General features: G+C 37.3%; 1 protein-coding gene and 1 pseudogene across 14 annotated transcripts in view; both read right to left on the bottom strand.

Annotated features, from left to right (window-relative positions):
- The window catches only part of PKP4 (plakophilin 4), a 312885-nt gene that overhangs the window by 139329 nt on the left and 160086 nt on the right, over positions 1-13470 (bottom strand). For all 14 annotated transcript variants that reach the window (XM_049888796.1, XM_049888795.1, XM_049888800.1 and 11 more), the window contains one exon: positions 682-794. In XM_049888796.1, coding sequence (XP_049744753.1) covers positions 682-794 — 113 coding nt within the window. The remainder of the gene's footprint in view (positions 1-681; positions 795-13470) is intronic.
- On the bottom strand, positions 3309-3427 carry LOC126078611 (uncharacterized; annotated as a pseudogene).

The raw sequence follows: 13470 nt of genomic DNA, 5'->3' as shown, positions 1-13470 counted from the left end.
CTATTTTATGTTAGGCTTTATAAGAACATACTATTACTAAGAAAGAAATCCACAGATAGGATAAGTAATTTACCATTTGGATGTTGTGACAGTAATTTTTATAGCAATGATAGCTTTAAATAACATAAAAAATGTATTTAAATAAAGAACAATCACGATTATGGGTTTTTTTAAAGTAATGTACTGGTTTTAGACTTACTATATTTGAACATACTACATTATTTTATATAGTAAGCATTTTATCTAGTAGTTTAACTTTAGAGTTCCAGAAATACCCAAAGTAAATTGAGAGCATTAAAAAAAAAAAAAAAACAAAAACCAGATCTTCTAAGCGCCAATCGATTTGAAGATAACTTTACTAAATGATTATCAATTAACTGTGAAAAACATTCCATAACTGTGTCTACATATGAGAAATCAAATTTACCAGTATATAAGTAGCAGAGTAGCTATTGCTACAGTAGCTTATCAACACCACATAAAACACTTCAGCATAGGACTGAAGGATAATCAATATTGCAAGAAGACTCTCAAAATTGGAATAAATTGACATTTTTGCCATCAATTCAGGAAGGTAAGTTAACAGTGACAATACTAACAGAATCATCTGTTTCATCCAGGAACACTTAATAAAGCACTCAACTTAAAGGGATGAAAGGATAGAGCCATTAGCCCCTGTACCTGGTGCTGGCGATGCTTGGTGATTCTGCTCCAAGCCTACATCTTTCTAGCTGACTGGCAACAATCTGCCTTTCCACTTCCAGTTCTCGGGTGAGTCGTTGAAACTGAAGCTCCTATGATTCAAGGAAATAAAAGCATATAAGGCACCGAGGTTTGCTGCTCAGGCAGATTTCTGAATGAATGTACGTCACAGGAAACATAGGAACAGATCCATAACATAATGCTTAGTGTAGCTTTATGAAATTCAAATTTTTGATGGAATTGTTGGCCTGAATAATCTACTGTTTGTAGCTTTTTCAAACTTACAGGTACTAGAGTATTAGCCTTTGCTTGGAATTGAAAACATGTAATCATTATTTGCGCCTTTTTACGTGTGTGTAGGGGGGTGTTCTGATAGAGGTCTTTTAAATGCTACTTTGTTACTATATCCTAGTAAAGTTAAGGTTTCCAGAGACTTGACTTGATGTGTCTACGTCAGAGGCACACCAAACAACAGAAGTTCTTTATCCTCAATGGCTAGTTTTTATATCCCTCATAACGTATATCAGCATAGTATTAAAAATGTACATCCCTGTGATAAGAATCACTGTACTATGTTTGATATGAAGCCTTTTAATTAAGGAAAAAAAAAAAAATCCCACAGAAAAAGTCTTGCTGTATCTGACTACCACAGGAGCAACAAAATTTTGATACTGTCTCACATTCATGCAAATGGGGTGGGGGTTAACAACAACAAAAAAAAGGAAAAGACTGAGCCATACTATGGAATTTAAAAGTGTATTAAAAAGCTAGTAAGATTGTCTAAAGAAATTACCTTAAGCAATCTATGCTACATCTCCAAGGTAAACAAGTTCTATCATAGGAGCTGTTTTAACTTTATTTGTATTTCTCTCATTGTTAGCTTGACAGGATTTAATAAATAGGATGCATGCCATGCTATAAAACTGCAGATCAAATCAAGTATACTGCAAAGGCTTTAAGCCACAAATAACATCTCCAATAACACTTCAAGCTCCCCTGTGCCATATCATCTACCTACAAGTCTACACAACTAATGTATCTTTATCTCAGATGGTCGCTTGCTAGCTTTTAACCAAAGTGTTACGCCAATTGACCTAGATGTCCCCTGAAACGATGCAGACCACTGGCTTTTAATCAATGCTCAGCAACAAGAGACCACATAGATACAAACCTGTACAAAACTCAGCGCCAGGCTAAATGAATTTAAGACAAATAGTATTATGCTTACCTTACGCTCTTTTTTTGCCATTAAATAACACCATTTTTTAGTGAGATACTTCTATTTATCCAGTTAGTTTACTCAATTTTTTATTATACATTCCATATCCCACAAGACTGCCTGTCTGTATCAAGCTGGGCCATGAAAAACCATCAGTGGATCCCAGGATATTCCTTGAGCCATCACATTGCCTTTATGCTCTGACTACAGTGGCTATGAGGGACTCAGGACTGGCGTGTTTTCCTCATTTGGGGATGGCCAGAAGTTACTAGGGTAGGAGTAAGGTATGTTCTAGGTTAGAACATAGTTAAAGAAAAAAAAAAAAATCCATTCTTAGAAAAAAAAATTTTATTGCAGTGGATGTTTATCATGTTTGTGGCTGTTTGGAACTTTTGGACATCCTTTCAAGGGAATGGTTGGGAAATTTCCTGCTTCAAGGCAGAAGCAGGAACTTGCTTTTCTGCAATTACTTCCCTCGGCGGCAAAGACAGCTGACTCTGGCTCAGCCAAAATGATGCATGCATGCCAGACTCTGACTCCTGTGCTGAGACCAAGATTCGGACTCCAGAAAACAGGGACTCATTTTCTCTCTCTTCCATCTTCTTGCTGTTCTCCCTGCAACAGGCCTTAAGGTCAAGTTCCTGACATGGAAATGACTGTCATACAAACTTCTGTGTCCAGGGCTTGGTGGCATTGTCAGTGGTTTCCTTTTCTGGCCAATTTTGTGGCACAGACTTTGGACACTGTTCATAGAAGCTTAGTCTCAAGTCCTGTTTTCCAGTTTTTGCAACATCTCTGGGAATTCACTAATAACCACATAACTTACCCTTTTCTGATTAATTAGGCATATTAACCTCTGTTTTTCGAAACTAGGAACCTGGACTGCACAATCATAGAAGTAAATTTGTTGTCACATTACTATGAAAGCCTATGTACCCACAATGCAATATTTTTCTACTTAAAAGTTGAGCACTTCCTTTAACATTCTTAAGGACAGAGTAAAGTCCACATTATATCTCTACTGGCTGTAGAACCCATAATTTTGAGCATCACTGGCTACTTCTATCAAAATCCTTCTACCTATTATAAGCCCTCATTTCTTACAAATAGGACTTCATTAAAAGCCCCGAAGTAGAACACCATGAAGCAAGAAAGCATGGAGTTTTAAGTGTTACCTAGTAACTATGAATATAAACGAATACAATTTATGTATGCCTGGTTGTGAAATTATTACTACTGCTTGCCAACGAGTAGATTCCAACTCACAGCGACCCCAAAGAACAAAGTCAAACTTCCCCATACATTTCCAAGGAGTGGCCAGTAGATTCAAAATGCCGACCTTTTGGTTAGCAGCCATAGCTCTTAGCCACTGAACCACCAGGCTCTGAGCCTACAGCATCTGGTATTCCCACGAGGTTTCCCATTCAAGCACTAACCAGGCCCGACCCTGCTTAGCTTCTGAGATCAAATGAGATCTGGTGCATTCAGGGTGGTATGGCTGCAAGAATTAACCTTGTCTGTCTCAGGTAGATAATGTTAACAAATATCCTTTGAGTGAGAGGCAAGGGAAGAGAAGAAAAAAAACTTTAATATATGTTTAGCCTGTATAGTTGGCAGAGCTGTACTGCCCAAGGAAGGGCTCTTGGCTCTTGCTTTTAGCAGGTAGCCTGCATCTGTCAGCTCTTTCAGGGGTGCCTCAACTGTAGAGAATACCCTTGCCCAATGGCATGCCCTTCTGGGCAGATCACATCCAAGCACTGATTGAGGTAGGAATTTAAAAGTCTGGCCCATATTTGCTCCAGAGCTCCCCTTGGGGTTGGCCAAAGCTTTGTCACGTTGCATAGCCGCTGGACTTCTCCCATGCTCACGCCTACTTTTCTTTCCTTTCCCTTCCACAGGTGTGGATCCCCAATAAATATTCCACATGCAAAACTCCATCTTAATGAGAACTCAACCTGAGACAGTCTTATTTTTTTGGCTTCCTTTTGTATAATGATAGAATTTTTCTCTCACTCTCAACTTTGAAATATTACTAGATACTTCAAATGTATAGAAAGCTGTAGTCAATAACACAATGACCTTCTGTGGACCTTACCCAGCTATAGCAAATCTTAACATTTTGGCACATTTGGTACAGATTTTGTGAGAAATGAAACAGTACAGATACAATGAAATTCTCTGGTTTCTCTCACCTGGATTCCATTTCCCTCTTTTTCTCCCTCCAAAGAAGTACCCATTATCCTGAATTTGGTATTTATTATTCACATGAATATTTTATATTATTACTGTTACATACTTACAGATTCATAAATGATATAGTATTGCTTTGTATGTTCACACAATTTATATCAATGGTAGAGTGTACAGTTTTCAGCAGACTGCTTTAATTGCTTAATGATTTTGAGGTCAATAAATAATCAATAAATAAATACACGTAGATCTAGTTCATTTATTTTCACTGCTCAGTAGTATTCCATTGTATGACTATAGCACAATGTATTTATATGCTCCCATCACGATGAACCCTTTGGTTGTTTCCATTTTACGCAATTATAAGCATGCTGCAAAATAAGCGTCTTGGGTATGAATCATCTTGTGTACATCTGCTAGCCTTCTGCAGAGACCTAGAAGTGGGACTGCTGGGTGCTGGGGCGAACAGGAGGAGCACTGGTGGTGCCACGGTTAAGTGCTCAGCTGCTAACCAAAAGGTCAGCAGTTTGAACCCACCAGCCACTATGTGGGAGAAAGATGTGGCAGTCTGCTTCTGTAGGGATTTTATAGCCTTTAAAATCCTGTGGGGCAGTTCTACTCTGTCCTACGGCATCACTTTAAGTCGGAATCAACTCAGTGGCAATGGTTTTGGTTTGGTTGGGTGAAGGGTATGTGTATCTTCATCTCTGTTTGGTAGTGGTTGCCAAACTACTTTCTAAAGTAGTTGTAATAATATATTCCAGCCACCAGTTTCTCCACATAGTCACCAACATTGATTTATACTTTCGGGCTTAATTTTTTTAGGGGAGGAGGCATCTAATGGGCATAGGATGGTATCTTGTGTATGTTTTAGTTTGTATCTTCCTGATTATCAACATCTTTTGATATGCTTACTGGCCATTTAGGTTTTGGAACCTCACAGGTATCACAAATTCTCAGAGGGAGTTTTTTTCTCTACTGCCAGCACCCAGGCTAAGATAAGAAAATGTCTCTGCTTATCCTCCTCTGTGAGACTGACTGCTTTTTTCATTCAACCTTATGCTAAGGTTTTAACTTTATAAAGTCAGGCTTCTAGCAAAAGATCTCTCAGTAGACTCTCACTGGACAGGCTCCTTACATAGCCATTGAAAGGTAAGCTCAAGATCGCCTATGTTTAGCAGATACCTTCAGGGTGAAAGCCAGGTTTATTGCTTACTTACGTGAAGATTCCACTTTCATTTCAGTTTTGGTTTCTGTGAATTCCTTATTTTCTGTCCAGCTTAGCCTTCCTTTAAAAATGACACATTTCTAGCCATTAGAGAAATGCAAATTGAAACTACAATGAGAGTCCATCTCACTCCAACAAGGCTGGCATTAACCCAAAAAACACAAAATAATAAATATTGTAGAAGTTGTGGAGAGACTGGAACACTTATACACTGCTGGTGGGAATGTAAAATGGTACAACCACTCTGGAAATCGATTTGGCACTTCCTTAAAAGACTAGAAATAGAACTACCATATGATCCAGCAATCTCACTCCTTGGAATATATACTAGAGAAATAAGAACCTTTACATGAACAGATATATGCACACTCATGTTCACTGCAGCACTGTTTACAACAGCAAAAGATGAAAGCAACCAAGGTGCCCATCGATGGATGAATGGATAAATAAATTATGGTATATTCACACAATGGAATACTACGCATCGATGAAGAACAATGACGAATCTGTGAAACCTTTTATAACATGGAGGAATCTGGAAGGCATTATGCTGAGTGAAATTAGTCAGCTGCAAAAGGACAAATATTGTGTAAGACCACTATTATAAGAGCTCGAGAAACAGTTCAAACAGAGAAGAAAATACTCTTTGATGGTTAGGAGATGGGGAGGGAGCAAGGGACAGAGAGGGGCTTTCACTAATTAGTAGATAAGAACCATTTCAGGTGAAGGGAAAGACAACACACAATACAGGAGAGGTCAGCACAACTGGACTAAACCAAAAGCAAAGAAGTCTCCTGAATAAATTGAACGCTTCCAAGGCCAGTGTAGCAGGAGCAGGGGTTTGGGGACCATGGTTTCAGGGGACATCTAAGACACTTGGCATAATAAAATCTATTAAGATAACATTCTGTATCCCACTTAGAAGAGTGGCATCTGGGGTCTTAAACACTAGCCAGCAGCCATCTAAGTTGCATCAATTGGTCTCAACCCACCTGGAACAAAGGAGAATGAAGAACACCAAAGACACAAGGTAATTATGAGCCCAAGAAAACAGAAAGGGCCACATAAACCAGAGACTACATCAGCCTGAGACCAGAAGAACTAGATGGTGCCCGGCTACAACTGATGACTGCTCTGACAGGGAACACAACAGAGAACCCTTGAGGGAGCAGGACAGCAGTGGGATCCAGGCCCTAAATTCTCCTAAAAAGACCAGACTTAATGGTCTGACTGAGACTAGAATGACCCTAGAGGTCAGGGTCCCCAGACCTTCTGTTAGCCCAAGACAGGAACCATTCCCAAAGCCAAATCTTTAGACAGAGATTGGACTGGACAATGGGATAGAAAATGATACTGGTGAGGAGTGCGTTTCTTGGATTAAGTAGACGCAAGAGACTATGTTGACATCTCCTGTCTGGAGTAGAGATGGGAGGGCAGAGGGGGTCAGAAGCTGGATGAATGGACTAGAAAAGAGAGTGGAGGGAATGAGTGTACTGTCTCATTAGGGGTAGAGCAATTAGGAATTTATATAACAAGGTGTATATAAATTTTTATATGAGAGACTGACTTGATTTGCAAACTTTCACTTAAAGCACAATAAAAATTAAAAAAAAAAAAGAGACATACATTTTATTCAGCATAGTTTCCTTCAGTAGAAAGACTGGTTAGAGTACTGGATCAATTGTATTGTCAGAAACGGTGGTTCTGACAGTTTTTTTTTTCATAATACCTTTCAGCTGTGTTCAGAGGGAATTTATCAATACTTTTATTATTTTTCTGTGTCCTTTTAGGGTTTAGCTTATTCCACATGCTGTATTTTTTGTTTCAATGACAGTATTTTCCAGTTCCAAAATTTCTAGTTGGTCCTTTTTTGTACCTACCTGTCCTTGTTTCATTTATGACTGCTTTTACTTCATAATTTCTGGTTGCTTTATAATGGAAGTTCTTCCTTTAATTAACTCTTCACACATCTTAAACATTCTTATTTTAAATCTGTCAGACTGTTTCAAAGATCATTTTCATCTGGAATAACTCATGATTATTGATTTTGCTAGCTGTTTTTCTTTTTCTTTACCCTGGTGGTGTAGTGGTTAAGTGCTACGGTTGCTAACCAAAGGGTCAGCAGTTCAAATCCGCCAGGTGCTCCTTGGAAACTCTATGGGGCAGTTCTAGTCTGTCCTATAGGGTCGCTATGAGTTGGAATCGACTCGACGGCACTGGGTTTGGTTTGGTTTTTGGTTAGATTTGAGTGTTTGAGAATTTTGACTTATATGCTCACTTGGAGTGAAAGCTTTACCCTCCCCCCCCCTTTTTTTTTTAACCTTTCTAATTATTTACCTCTACCTAGTCTACTAGGTTCCTCAAAGCAAAATGAGGCCTTAAAATTGGTAATTCAGTATCCCTTTTCAACAGAAATACTAGGAAAACTGCACATCTGACCACGAGGCTACTGTCACCTTCCTCTTGCTTCTGGAAGCCCCGAGTAGCTTTCAGCTGGTGTTGGCACTAAAAACAGGGCATTCTTCATTCTCCTCTGCCTCCTAATTTCTCTCACTCTCATTAAATCCTCATGTTGAAAGTAGTGACATATCTCTGTACCCTTTCTAACTGTGCCCGTTCTAACTGTGGAAGATTCATTTCAATATACAAACTCTCTTTTTAAACCTTCCTTTTCTCAGAACGCTCTCCATATATGGGCTTTGACTGAAATGTGAGTCTTTCCTGACAATACTTTTTTCTATAGCTCAAGCTGGGGAAGACTATGCATTCTTCCACATTCCACACCTAAGGTGCCCATAAGAAGGGAGTTCTCCTGGCTCCTTACTACCTTTGTTTATTAGCCAAAAGCTGTTTATATTATTTATAATTTTCATGATGCCAGTAGGATCTGTAGTCATATCACCTTTTACATTCCTGATACCAGTAAGTTATGTCTTCTTTTTTTCTTAATCAGTAAAGGACATTATTCTTCCAAGATGTGCAAAACTTACTTTCCTCTGAGGCTCGTGCCATCCAGCAACAGCATCCACTGCCCATTTTCATCATTAGCATCTATTTAAGTTATTTTAACTGATTCACTAAGCATTCAGGATCAGCTTAATGATTACTACAACGATGACAATTAAGAAACAGCAGTAGGCATTCTTATCAGGCCATCAATTATGACATCATCAACTTTCTGATCCCACATTCACACTAATCCTTAGCTCCCTCCCAAGTTTTTTGAGGGGAGCATCCCCTTCTTGAGTAGGCTAACCCCTCAATTTCCTCCTGCCTTCTCTAGAATCCTGCTTCTCTCTCCCAAATATTCAATGTTTCCTCTCAGTTTATAAACATGCTCTAATTTTCGCTATCTGAAAACACAACTTCCACATCTCAGGACTCCTGTGGCTATCCTTTAATCTCTGTTTCCTTGCCCTTCAACCTACATTATCTTTTACTGAGCATTTTTCTTTAAATTGACTTCTTCTTAAAATGTAGTATTGGCCAAGCAACTGAAATCATTGAAATAATGATTTCCATGCTTTTGTATTTTTTTCTAATACAAATTAAAATACTTGACATTTAAAAATATGTTCAGCTGTGTACCAAAAACCATCTCATATCAGCTATAGATGTATGACACAGTGGAGTTCAACACACTTTTCTATGCCTATAAATCTCAGCAGGAAAGTACAGAGTACTGATTAAATTCAAAGAAAAAAAACGAACATGGTCATTACTTGAGGGAAATCAGTAGTTAAGTAAGAAAGCATTTTTATTTCAGCCATTGTTCCTAAAAATCTTTCAGAAATAAGTAATTCACTTTTCTGCATTAGTTCACTGACACACACACACACACACACAGAGGAAGAGTGTTTTATATCACTAAAATTCAATTATGACTGAATAATAATATGTAAAATTTGGAAGGCACAAGGGATTGGGCAGAATATGTCCTGTTACCAGGACATGCTATATTTTTTCTCCTTTCTGCCTTCAAAAGATGACTAAATTATGGTCATGATCATACGTTTAGTCTGCTGAGCCAGGCCTAAGAAGTCACTATAAAAATGGATATTTGAGAGCTAATAAAAAATCCTCAAAAACATCTCAGTATCATTTGGTAATCTAGGCTGGTACTAAAACCAAAGCAGCCATATTTTCAAAGAGTCTTTGGACCTCTGAAAATCTTTGCCTTAGGAAAACCAGGTAGCACTCTGGGGTGATCAAATGTCCTAACCATCTATCATAACTTAATAATTGATTAATCGTTATTATGTCTACTTGCCCCTAAATCAATGCATAGTTAATACAGAAGTGCTGGCATATGATGTCTAACCCCTTTGTGCTGGTTAGCTCCTTTTGTTAAAGGAAATTCAAAATCAAGAAGACTTGAACAGCTAACATTGCCTTTCTCAAATTGTATTCCAAGAACACCAGTATTCTACAGGATTTTAATGGGTACCGCCTTAAAGAAAGGGTCCAAGGTCAAGTAAGTTTGGGAAATGCTGCATACCAGATTGTACTTCTTGAAGATTCACAGCAACACTATGCATACTAAAAGCTCTGAGAAGTCTAGCAGTAGAAAATCAGCTTACCTTTGCTTAACCCAACATTTCTCTGATTCACTGGAAACTAAGCATGCTTTTTCTTTTTCAAGGAATAACTACTAACATCTCAAGAAACAAAAGGTTTTGTAGAACACAACTTTGACAATACTGAAAAATAAATTTATTGTATTTAGGGATAGTTGAACTAAAGGGTATAATATGGTACTCCACATTAAAAATGTTTTTTAAATACTGGAAAACTAAATTTTAATAACTTTTGTCCAGACTGAATATTTACAAAGGGCAGGACACCAAAAACAGTCACCTTCAAATGGAAACTACTGACTTTGCACCACCTATGATGACATGATGGGTATATATCATTATGACACTACTTCTGAATTAGTTGCCCTCTGGTATGCCCATTCCTTCTTACATTTAGATCTAGCCAAGTTAAAAGAAAAATACAAGCACAACTATAAATCTATTCTTTGTTGTTGTTGCACTAATAGGAGATGAACAACATTAAGCTCTTTGCCATTTTATTCTACTTAGCCAAACCACACAGGAACAGACCAGGTTCTAGCTTTGACATCTTTCCTTTAGCTGTAATGAAGCAGATAGCAAACAGTAAAGTGTTAACGGATGCCCTAAATTTATTTTCTAAAGTTCAGGCTTTTATCTGTAACTGTGCCACCTAAACTCCTGTATTAGGAACTCAAAATATAGGAAGAGAGGTTTGTATTAAAACATACAAGGAAAGCTGTTGTATATAGCCAAGTATGGATGAGAATTTCCACAATGGCATTGTGGTTTACCGCTGTTAATAAGACATCCCCAGGCCACTGCCTGTTTCTCTTCCCCCACCGCCTTTACCTGTCTCCACCTGACTAATTCCCTGATCTCTCACGCATCAGGCTCTGCCTCTCAGAAAAAAACAGGATTTACCCAGCCTGGCATGCCATTTTTGAAAACTTGTCGAGCAGTCTATTGATTAATTGTTGAACTAGCAATGTCTTCTTTTACTTTCATTTACTTTTTCTCCTAAAAAGTACAATGTATGTGTAAATATAAATAATTATGGTTAAGTGTTCTATTAATTGAGGTTTTACTAATTTATGTTTAAAATTCCTTATATTTGGGGAATCCCTTGTAGTCAAATAAATATTAAGGGGAAGACACGAAACAAGGAGAATGGATGCTTGATGCTACTGAGGAAAAGAAGGTCCCGGGGTGGTGATAGGCTATTCACCCAAAGGTCGGCGGTTTGAACCTACACAGCAGCTTTGCAGAAGGCCTGCTCTCATAAAGGATTACAGCCAAGAAAACCCTAGGGAACAATTTTTCCATGAGTTGGAATCAACTTGACGGCAACAGGTGTTTTTTTTACCCCTTTTAACTGAGGAAAATAGAGGCAAACAAATGGATGCTTGGGGCTAGTGTCAGCTGCAGCTGTCAATGACGACTGCTGCTTGTTAATGTCATTTTCCAACTAGGTACTTATTTGGTAGAACTAATGTCAAAAACACAAGGAACCTTCTCTAAAAAATAATGCCTTATATATTTTATATTTGCTGTTAACTAAAAAATTCATTAAGAAATCATGAAAATAATAATGCTTTACATTAACGATTTATCTGGTTTTCTAGTACATAAATATTTCTAAATTATTAAGACCAATGATGCATATCACCTAATGTTAGATGCTTATTTGGGGGTTGACTGCACAGTAGATGATAATAATGCACATAAATCATTATTTGCTAAAAAGGAAAAGTGAGAAGAATACATGACCAGTCTCACACTTCCTCTACATGGACTAATTACTTCAAACACAAGCAAAAAATATACAAATGATAAGAGAAGCAAAAAAAAAGACTAATCTTCCTTCCTTCAGTAGATCTGATAAATAGAACCAGGGAATAAGAGGCTAATTTTAAAAAAGATTAAGATTTGGTTAGTAACTTAATGAAATGCAGTGGGAAAGAAAACGAATACCATCTAGTTCAGGTAACTCTTTCTTATACTTTTTTAATTTCTAAGTTTACTTCTAAAATTGTTTTTTCTTTTTTGCAGATATTTTATGGCTAAAGTCTGGGGGGTGCGGGGGGTATTACAATTAGCATGTCTGTTTATTAGTTGTGCCCTGGCCAACAAATGGTTACTTGTAAAGATTTGTTACTTGGATCAAGGGGTACAGGCATGTTCAATTTTTTGACTTCTTAATGTCTTAGTTTTTCATTTTACCTGCATAATTTCACTAGCAGTATTGCTCCTTTCTAAACCTTTGGAAATTATCCTGGGCTTCTTGAGAATAAGGTTAAAAAAATTCAACGTATTATTGACAGCCATAGCTGACCTACAAGGAACGTTCAGTTGTTAGGACAGAACATGGGCTTGTCTAGCTATAGCTATAGGCAGGGTCCACACTCAATGCGCCTGCATCTAGAGTAATGCCCACTTTAGTCTTCTGGTTCACAAGTGCTCTATCCCTTCGGTTCCCATATTTCATGTCCCTCTATTTTTTTCTGACCCTCCTGCGTTTTTCCCAATATCTAGCTCTGATTAGTCATACACAAAAGTAATTTTAATGTACTCTTCAGTAGGTACCTTTATTGAATAGCTGTATATTCTCTATGTACCTAAAAAGCAGACAAGTTAATTAATGTTGTTTTTATAACTTTTGTTAGGTCTATATACCTAAAAACAACTGGCTCTCAGTAAAAAGAAAAAAAAAAAGAAAGGAAGAAAACTTCTGGGGAAAAGAAGTACCAGATTTGAATATATGTTATTTTCATTGCTCAGACTAATTTACTTGTTTGAAAGAATCTTTAAATTAACACCTTTAGATTTTTTTTTTCTCTTGCACACAATATAAGGGTACTTAGGAAGGAAAAAAAAAAATCTATAGTCAGAACACATATAATTTCATATTAAATGTCTCATTTTCTTATTTTTGGTTAAGTTATAACACTAAAAATAGTACTAGGTACTATTTAATGAATGATGACTGTAAATCAGGTGCTCTCTATACACTTTCTCCAATCCTTACAAAAGCCCAGACCATTTTTCAGTTGAAGAACCCTAGGGTTGGAGAGGCAAAATAAATGGCTTGCTCAAGGTCACACAATTAGTAAGTGAGGAGGCTTGGAGCAGAATTTCAAATTTTAGCTCCTTCCATTACAGCAAGCTGAAAAAAATTGCTCCATTTTTTCATTTCTGAAGGTTATATTTAGAGCTGCAGTTGACTTTACTTCTTTAAAACTTTCTTCTCAAATCAAATAAAGCTCTGGAATTTAATAAAAATTAAAGTGCCGAATGCAAATACATACGGGAACATACTAATTATGACAAAGGTGAAATTTTCATTCAATAGGAAAAGAACTGCTAGTATAATTAGCTAGCCAACAGAGAAAAAAGAAACTAGGTCCCTATCTCATACATTTCCCCCTCTCACTTCATAATAAACATGGAAAACAAACAAATACATAAAGACGATAGAGATCTTTTTAAATAAGACAAGAAATCCCGAAAACCATAAGGGAAAAGATAGGCATTCTTAACTACATAAAAATTAAAGTTTGTATGCCAGAAGATCA

The sequence above is a fragment of the Elephas maximus genome, chromosome 6 (assembly GCF_024166365.1).
Source record: "Elephas maximus indicus isolate mEleMax1 chromosome 6, mEleMax1 primary haplotype, whole genome shotgun sequence".
NCBI classification, from domain to species: Eukaryota; Metazoa; Chordata; class Mammalia; order Proboscidea; family Elephantidae; genus Elephas; species Elephas maximus.
The sequence above is the reverse complement of the archived record's forward strand: the minus strand, read 5'-3'. Positions and strand labels throughout refer to the sequence as shown.